Below are 8,158 nucleotides of genomic sequence, written 5' to 3' on the forward strand. Positions count from 1 at the left end.
CGAGCTGTAAAATTGGGAAAAAAAAAGAAATAGAAGTGTCAGGCACGTTGGGCAGGGGATAATAAAGGAGACGGAGCAAAGATCAAGCGCCTGGCGCTGCCATCACAAGGGCAGAGATCCCGCGAAGCTGTTTCGGGGAGGAATTGGGGGGAATTGGGCTTTTTCTGTAGTTTTTTCCCTGCGGCGGAGGCGTCCCCAGGGTGCAGAGCCCAGGGTCAGGGTACTGAGGACCCCTGGACTGACAGCCCCAGGCAGCGCTGGGGGAAAATGACTTGATGTCTGGTGAGGTTGCAGCAAAGAACGGAGCGTGCCGGGCTTGCACATGCGTGCATGGCATTGCACGTTTTGCACTAGCATCCGCGGTCTTCCACAGCCTCGTACTGGCACGCACAGCCTCGCATTGCCATGCCACCTTGCACAAGCATGCATGAGCGTGCACAAGCACACATGGCTTTGCACAAGTGCGCACAGCCTTGCACAAGCATGCACAGCCTTGCGTGGCACCGCAGAAACATGCACAAGCGCACACAGCCTTGCATGGCCTCACACAAGCATACACAAATGTGCATGGTGCTGCCCAGCCTCACTCAAGCACGCATGGCCTTGCACGATCTTGCACAAGAACACACAGCCTTGCAAAAGCACACGTGACCCTGCACGAGCATGCGCAATGTGCACGGCCTGACACAAGCACACGCAGCCTTGCACGAGCACGCACAAACACACACAGCGTTGCATGGCCTCACGTGGGCATGCACGGCTCTGCATGAGCTTACACGACCATGCACAAGCACACACGGCCTTGCACAAGTAAACACGACCTTGCAGGAGCGTGCGCAGCCTCGCATGAGCATGTCTTTGCATGAGCTTGCACGAGAATGCACCAGCACACACAAGTGCACGTGGCCTTGCACAAACACACACAGCCTTGCACAAGCTTCACAGGCACGCACAAGCCCTCATACAGGTATGGGAAAGCTCCATACTGGGACAGGGGCCCTCATACTGGTGTGGAGGGGGCCCATACTGGAACGGGTGCCCTCATACTGGTGCGGAAGGGTTCGCACTGGGTCAGGAGCCCTCACACTGGTGGGCGCTGGTCCGTACTGGGACGGGGGCCCTCACACTGGTGTGGAAAGTTCCGTACTGGCTCCGCCAACCCCTCACTCGTTCCTCGGCCCCCTCCCTCCCCGCGCATGCGCGCTCTGTCCCGGCGTCCAGCACCGTGTGCGCGCATGCGCGAGTCGGGGGTGTGGCGCGCCATGCAGTGCGCGTGCGCAAGAAGACACGCCCCCTTCACCCAGCCCCTCCCCGTCCGCGGGGACCCCCCGCGAGGCCCTAGCGCATGCGCAGTGCTGGACACGCCCCTCGGTCTTGCCAAAAGGGTGGGGCCGCGGGCACCACCCAGTCGCGGTTCGGCGCATGCGCAGTGCCGGAAAGCCACGCCCGGGCAGGGCTTTTCGTCACGGCCAGGCGGTGCCTCCGAAGCCCCGCCCATTTCCCCTCGTGGGCGGGGCGGCCCCGCAGTGACGAAACGCTCACGCCCGGGCGTGGACAGGGCGGGGGCGTTAGCGTCAGCGAGGGGGCGGGCTCTGTGGAAACCCTCCCTCTCCAGCCCCTCCCTGAGCGCTGTGCGCCTGCGCCAGCGGTGGAGGCGGAGGGAGGGGGGTGGGGTGGGTGGGGCGAGGGCTGGGCTCCGCCCACTGCCGCCTCGCGGCGTTGTCATAGAGACGGCGGCTGCGCGGGAGGAGGTGAGGCGGCGGCGGCGGGTCTGAGGGGCTGCGCTGGGCCGGGGGGGGGGGCTTTTGGCGTCCCTCATGGGGGTGTTGGGGGGCAGGTCCCGGTGGGGTCGTTTGAGCGGAGCGTTCCTTTCTGGGGGAGTCTGAGGGGTCGTGGGTCTCTGTGTGGGGGGTGTTTTTGTGTGTGGTAGCAGATGGGTCCCTGTAGGGAGGGCGTTGGGGGAGCGGTGTGACTCTTTTTGGGGGGAGGTGGGTGGCTAAGAAGGCATGTTTTTTTGTGGAGGAAGGGTGTGTGTCTCTTTTGGGGGGCTCCTGGGGCGTGTAGGTCTGTCTCTGTGGAGGTTGTTGGGTTCTGGGGGGGGGGGGGGGGGGTGTCTTTAGCAGGTGTTTCTGTTTTGAGGGGCTGTGTGGGAATGAGCCCCTATTGAGGTATCCCGAAGTAGGGTGTCTCTTCTTGTTGGGTGCTAGGGAAGTCATCCCTGTGGGGTGAGGCTCTCTGGGGTGGGTATTGGACCCCCCCCCCCGGGAGGGTGTCTCTGGAGGGGGGTGTTTCTCTAAGGGGTGTTGGGGGTGGGTCTCTGGGTAAGGTTTCCTTGTTGGCTAGAAACAGGTTGAAAAGCCGTTTAATGATCAGGACTGCTCTTGCTGCCTCTGTCATAGGTTATGCAGCTTTTCTACAGCAGCTGCAATGGGTTCTGTGCTTTCCTTCTCTGTTAATAATGCTACCTCAAGGCAGAGGAAGAAGGCTGAGGATGACGATGAAGACTTACTCGATAGCCGAGACCGTGTGGAAGACATTGCCAAGTTTCCGTATGTTGAATTCACAGGTCAGGACAGCATCACCTGTCCCACTTGCCAAGGCAGTGGCTGCATTCCCACAGGTGACTGCTCCTCTCAGGCTTAAACACAAGAAGAAAATATTGCTTATTTACATGAGCAACCTTGCACACATGTGGAATCGGTTAACATCTTCCTTTTGCTTTCCAGAGCAGGTAAATGAGTTGGTGGCTCTGATACCCTACAGCGACCAACGTCTTCGTCCACAGAGAACGTAAGTGTATAGTAAGAGAGTAATTACATCTTTGCAAAGAGCAAACAGGGCTCTTTTGTTGTTTACTGCCACAACTAAATGCTTCGCCCGGTCTGCAGCCTCTCCATCGTCTAGTGGTTTGTTTTCATCCAAGTATGCCAACAAACACAATTTAAAGTGTAACTTTAAATACTTCCTGTGAAATCCCACTGTGGGGTGAACGTGGAAACAATGATCCTACTCACATGCTTCATCCTGGCGCCCTTTACTGAAGCTCTTAGAAAGAAACTGCCTTACCAACAGCAAAAATACTAGATTGTGAAAACACTTTGGGGGCAAAAATGATTCTCTGGTTACTCATTACTGAAAAATAAACCGTTTAAAGGGTGATGCTTTTGAGCAATTTCAGATATCGAAAATGTTAGAGCAGCACTTCTGTGTCTCTTCCAGGGAAGAACAAATATGTGTTGTCTAATGGCTAGATTGGGTTTCAGATACCAGGTCTCTTGCAGCTGCAGATGCTGTATTAGGGCAAAGGAGGTGACCCCTTCCGTGCCTCTTCCAGGAAGCTGTATGTCCTGCTGTCGGTGCTGCTCTGCCTGCTGATATCAGGGCTGGTGGTTTTCTTCCTATTCCCTCACTCTGTCCTGGTGGATGACGACGGTATTAAAGTGGTTCAGGTTTGGTTCGACAAGAAGAACTCCGTTGTCATTCTTGCCATCACGGTAAATTTTTTGTGCAACTGTGTTCCTGAGGGAATAAACTTAGTGCTGAGCTGCCAGGAAGGTTGCTGCCACTCATGTCTCCCCCCTTTCTCCATCCAGGCTACCTTACGGATCAGGAACTCCAACTTCTACTCTGTGACGGTGCCCAGCCTGACTAGTCAGGTGCAGTACATGAACACTGTGGTGGGAACCCAGCAGATCACCAATGTCTCCAGCATCCAGCCACTGAGTGACAAACTGGTATTCATCTTTCACTGCACTTACAGTATAAGCATCACCAAATCAAGTTTGAAACCTGTGCACCACTGCAAGTTAACTTGATGATAGTCTATCTATACCTTAAAGCTTTGCTTGGCAAAATAGTCTTATGGCTAGCGTAGCCTGTGCTTTATGCACGCCAGCTGAAAGGCAACAGCAAGTAGGGAAGACTCTGAAAGGGGTGGATTTAAGCAAAAGTAATCAAGCTGCATGTGAATGTATTTTTCTTTTATCTTTTGCAGGTGAATTTCACTGTGAAGGCAGAGCTGGGTGGACCCTTCTCCTATGTGTAGTAAGGATTTACTACTCTTTGTATATAGCTGGGAAAGAGGGCAGATTTAAGCTGCTTTAATTAGAATTGGCTCTGGAAATGACTTGTTTTCTGCTAACTTCCTGGAAAGTAACTGTTTGCTAGAAATGACTTGAAAGGCCACTTTGTCGGAATGTTGTGACGTGGTTTTTGGACCGTGTCTCGAGTTGAGTTAGCACCAAAGAGAAAACATCATCAGAAGATACCAAGAAACGCAAGTGTCTCTGCAACCCTGCTTAGCCCGTGCTGACCTATTTCTTTGTTTTGGTCTCTTCCAGTTTCTTTTGCACATTTCCCAAGGTGAAGGTACATAATATAGTGATCTTCATGAGGTAGGTGGTTCTCTGCTCAGCTCCTGACTCAAAAGGGAATTGCTGCCGCAGCAAATCTAGGGTACACGAAGAAAATCCCGCTTGGCAAGCACCCCAGCCTGGTTCACTGTGTCAGCTTTTAATCCAGGACAGTTGACACAGTTGGGTGAAATGTAAGATAGAGAGAAGACACCAGATTGCTCCACGCTGAGCTTTCATGTGAGGGGTGGTGTGCTCCAGAGGCTGCAATTGCCAGCTCTGCATATCCCTGCCTGCTGCAGTGAGTGATCTTGAGCAAAAATCTGAGAAGATCTGCAGCTTTCGAGGGGGAGGAGGAGTTATGTGATGAGTGTAAAACCTGCTTGGGGTTTTTTATTTTGATAGAGGGGTTTCTGTCGCAGGTCCTGTCCCCACTAAACTGCTCTTCCCCACCCCCCCAGGACATCGGTGAAGCTCTCTTACATCGGCCACGTGACGCAGAGCGCTTTGGAAACGTACCACTATGTGGATTGCAGTACCAACTCCACGGCTGCCCAGGACCCGCTGCCTCCACTGTCCCCCTTGATATGAGACGCAGCCAAAGCCAAGAGCAAGCCCTGAGGGCACAGCTGATGTTTTCTGTGGGTGGATGGTTGTGCAGATGGATTTCTAGAAGGGATCAGGAGCTTTCAAATAGAAACAGGGATCACGAGTGACTTTGGTGGGAGATATTTGAAAGCTCTGGGTCCCTTTCGTGCTCTTCCACGTGCAGCTGGGCTGCACTGCTGTCCTGTCCATGAAACCTGCTTGGGGTGGCGTTCATGTGCAAGCCAACAGGTCCCTTCCCAAAGTCAGGGTGCTGCTGGGCCTGCCTTCCTCTTTGGTTCTGAAGAACTAGTTTTCGGTAGGGAAACTGGACTCTCAAGCTTCATGCTTTGGGGTCTGAAGATCCCAAAGATTTAGAGTTGACTTTTGCAGCTGTTTTGAAGCTTTGCACTGTGTCGGATCCTTTCAGGGTAAACTAATTAGTTCTGTGCAATTAATTTATTCCACTTTTGTTCAGTGGCAGCATGTCACTGGCTTGTTTCAAAGCAGATCTTGATAAAAAGGGATGGTTCTTGTAAAGAACACACAGATAAGTCTTCCACCTCCAACTTGCGCTAGACGGAGGCAAAGGAATCAAAACCTTTGAAACATGCTTTCTCTGTAGTGTGGATTTTGTTTGCTGGCAGCTGAGGCCACCTACAGCAAACCAATACCAAAACATCGCAGCCTTAATGAAGGTGGCCTCAGTAAGCACAGCGCTGCTGGGGACGTGCGAAGGGTCCGTGCGAATTTGACCTTCCTCCTCCTCCGCGCACAGCTCTGAACCTTCCTCTCCCCACGTTCGCAGCTGCAGGGTCTCTGGGGTTTGAAACCAGGGAACTTGTAGCTCGGTGTTGCTTTGTACTTCTGCTTGCTGCAAACAAGTGTGGATTTAAACTGATTTTTGTGGGAGTTTGGTGTCTCAAAAGCTTACCTCCCAGGAGCCCGTCGTTCCCGATGAATCGTATCAACTGCGTTCTTAAAGCAAGTAAATGTGAAAGCTCAGCCTGCCGCAGCTCTTGCAAACAGTACAAGTCCGCAGCAGCTTGGAGGATTTCATTTTGCTTCTGCCCTTTGTAGTTTTTCTGGAACTTGATTGCTACAGCTGCCCTCGTTTCCTCTCTGCCTGCACCTACCCCTTTCCCTGGCTGCCTGTTGGATGTGAGGTCGTGTGAGTGTGTGTGGAAAGAAAGCACAGGTAAAGGCTGCAAGGCGAATGGATCGTGGTGTTTTTCAATGAAGGATGCTTTATTTTGTGCAAGTGTGAAACAAAAACGCACCTTGCTTTTTTAAGAAGTGGCATTTCTGCCTAGTGGGGTTTCTAGAACTGAATTCTACTCATTAAAGCCGAGTTGTATGTTACTGTGCGGTGTCCTCTGTTTGGAGAAAAGCTCTGGCTTTCTCCTGCGCAAATCGAACTTTGTCCTAGAGTTGCTGTTCTGTGTTGTGACTGGTATCGTGTCATCTTTTGCCCAGAAGCACGTGTTCTCTTGCTGATGGTTTTTGGGGAATGAGGGCCAAGAAACTCAACCAGGGAGCAGCGAAGCACCTCCACTCCCACCCAGGTCAGCTGGGACCAGTGACCAGAGTCACTGCCCCAACTTCGGTGGCTGTCATGCTGCACAGTCCCTGGTGATCTTGATCATGAGCTTCTCACATGACTTTCGTAAAACCCCTGATTTATGATGAGTCAAACTTTCTTTTTTAAGGAAGATGAGGAAGTCACAAACTTTGCTCTCTATCCATCTCATTTCCTGAGCTTCCTCCCTCTCAGCAGCCTGGCGGTGCTCAGTCCTGGCTGATCTGGTTTCTCATGGGGTGACAGCCTCCTGTTCCCCAATATTGCCTTTCCCACCTGTGTCCATTGTCTTTGCAGCCCCAGAGATAACCCAAGATCTCCTGCTCCTCACGGCCAGGTCTTAAAAGCAGCCTGCTGCTGGGGGTTGCTTTTACCTGGGTGATTTTGGGGTGGAAAACCTAGGGTTTAGGAAGGCTAAACCTGCTGCTCAGCTGAACAGGAGAATGGCTTTGCCCTGAATTTAGTTGTGTGACAGCCGGCAGCAGTGAGCCAAAGCACCAATAATTAGGGGTGCCCTCTGGGTCATGTGGCAAAGCACTTGGCCTTTTAAAGGGCATTTTATTTTGAAAATCCTTCTTAATCCTCCAATCCTTTTTAATGAATTTCTTCTGCCAATGTTTTTTAAAGATCCCAGCCCTGCAGAGGCTGCCTCAGGTGCTTTAGCAGGAGCTGGTTGCTGCTGTGTTGCCAGCTGTGAGTGTTTTAAAATTGAGATGAGGGCCCCAAAGTAGCATTTTTAAAAGTTTTTTTTTTTAATCCTTTAAAGTCGTAATTTCTCTTAATGAAAAACTGCAGTGCCCATGCTATCAATGGATGCAAAAAGCTGAGGTTTTAACAAAAGCACTGTCATGAAACTCATAAACTCCCCAGTCAACAGCTGCCTGTTACGTCCTGCACATAAAGCTCAAGCATGTTTGTAACTCTTGTGGGGTCAGTGGGCTAATTTTCTTTAAGATAGTTTAAAAAAAAAAAAAAAAAAATTCAACTACTGAGGCTTTTCCTCTAATTAGCAAGCCTGTTTAAGAGAAGAATTTACATATGTAACTTTTTATGAAACCATAAAGGCACAGCTGCTTTATAAGAAGACATCAGCGTGTGCACATGAGGGCTGCAAACCCTACCTCCTTCAGTATTGCAAAATGCATCCTGAAATTATATTTTTACATGCACAAAATGGGACAAATTCCATGGGGAGGAGAGTTAGAGGGCACCCCCTGGCCATGGTCATACTGGTTTGCATGAGGATTGGTCTCGGTGTCCCCCTCCCTGCTGGTTTTACTGGTTTCCTTTAACTGGTGTCCCAAGCGTTTGCCTTGAGTCACCCTGGTTCTGTTTAGGGGTGCAATGGGACAAGAGATCCCTTAACAGAAACCTTGCGGCTGCTGTGTTGGCTCCTGGTTTCAAGATTTTTCACTTAAAATGGTTTCCCCATTTCTTTTTTTTGGCTTTTTGGAGGGTTTATTTGTTTTGGGTTTTTTTCCCCTTACTGTGAGGTAGCTTCAACCCAGAAAAGTTGGAGATTTGTCCCAAAACCTTCATTTATCATGGCTGAGAAATGGGGAGAAAGGAGTTAGACCGCAGCAAACACTTCCGGAGAGCGACAAAAACAAAGCCCAGATCGACTTGTACTTTCCACCAAAAG

General features: G+C 51.2%; 2 protein-coding genes across 4 annotated transcripts in view; one reads left to right on the top strand and one right to left on the bottom strand.

The window, feature by feature from the left end:
• VDR (vitamin D receptor) overlaps positions 1-6,497 on the bottom strand; it is a 49,830-nt gene extending 43,333 nt beyond the window's left edge. The window contains exon 1 of the mRNA XM_030036927.1: positions 6,487-6,497. The gene's annotated coding sequence lies outside the window, so the exon portion shown is untranslated. The remainder of the gene's footprint in view (positions 1-6,486) is intronic.
• Positions 1,638-5,027, top strand: TMEM106C (transmembrane protein 106C). 3 transcript variants are annotated; one of them, XM_030036952.2, is made up of 8 exons: positions 1,638-1,751; positions 2,400-2,620; positions 2,727-2,790; positions 3,335-3,494; positions 3,594-3,734; positions 3,995-4,044; positions 4,341-4,394; positions 4,814-5,027. In XM_030036952.2, exons 2-8 carry the CDS (start codon positions 2,428-2,430, stop codon positions 4,941-4,943), a joined length of 792 nt encoding a protein of 263 aa, XP_029892812.1. In that variant the 5' UTR covers positions 1,638-1,751; positions 2,400-2,427; the 3' UTR covers positions 4,944-5,027. The 3 variants fall into 3 exon arrangements, with proteins under 3 accessions (XP_029892812.1, XP_029892814.1, XP_029892813.1); XM_030036954.2 differs by having other exon boundaries at positions 1,700-1,765; XM_030036953.2 differs by having other exon boundaries at positions 1,730-1,769.
• Positions 6,498-8,158: the final 1,661 nt, after the last annotated feature.

Source organism: Aquila chrysaetos, chromosome 15, assembly GCF_900496995.4.
Source record: "Aquila chrysaetos chrysaetos chromosome 15, bAquChr1.4, whole genome shotgun sequence".
Classification (NCBI taxonomy): domain Eukaryota; kingdom Metazoa; phylum Chordata; class Aves; order Accipitriformes; family Accipitridae; genus Aquila; species Aquila chrysaetos.

Excerpts from the sequence above, each read along its gene's own strand:
- TMEM106C (XM_030036952.2), top strand. The coding sequence starts at position 2,428 with ATGGGTTCTGTGCTTTCCTTCTCTGTTAATAATGCTACCTCAAGGCAG. Across the intron at positions 2,621-2,726 it reads CAGTGGCTGCATTCCCACAG|AGCAGGTAAATGAGTTGGTG; the intron begins GTGACTGCTCCT and ends TTTGCTTTCCAG. Across the intron at positions 4,045-4,340 it reads GGACCCTTCTCCTATGTGTA|TTTCTTTTGCACATTTCCCA; the intron begins GTAAGGATTTAC and ends GGTCTCTTCCAG.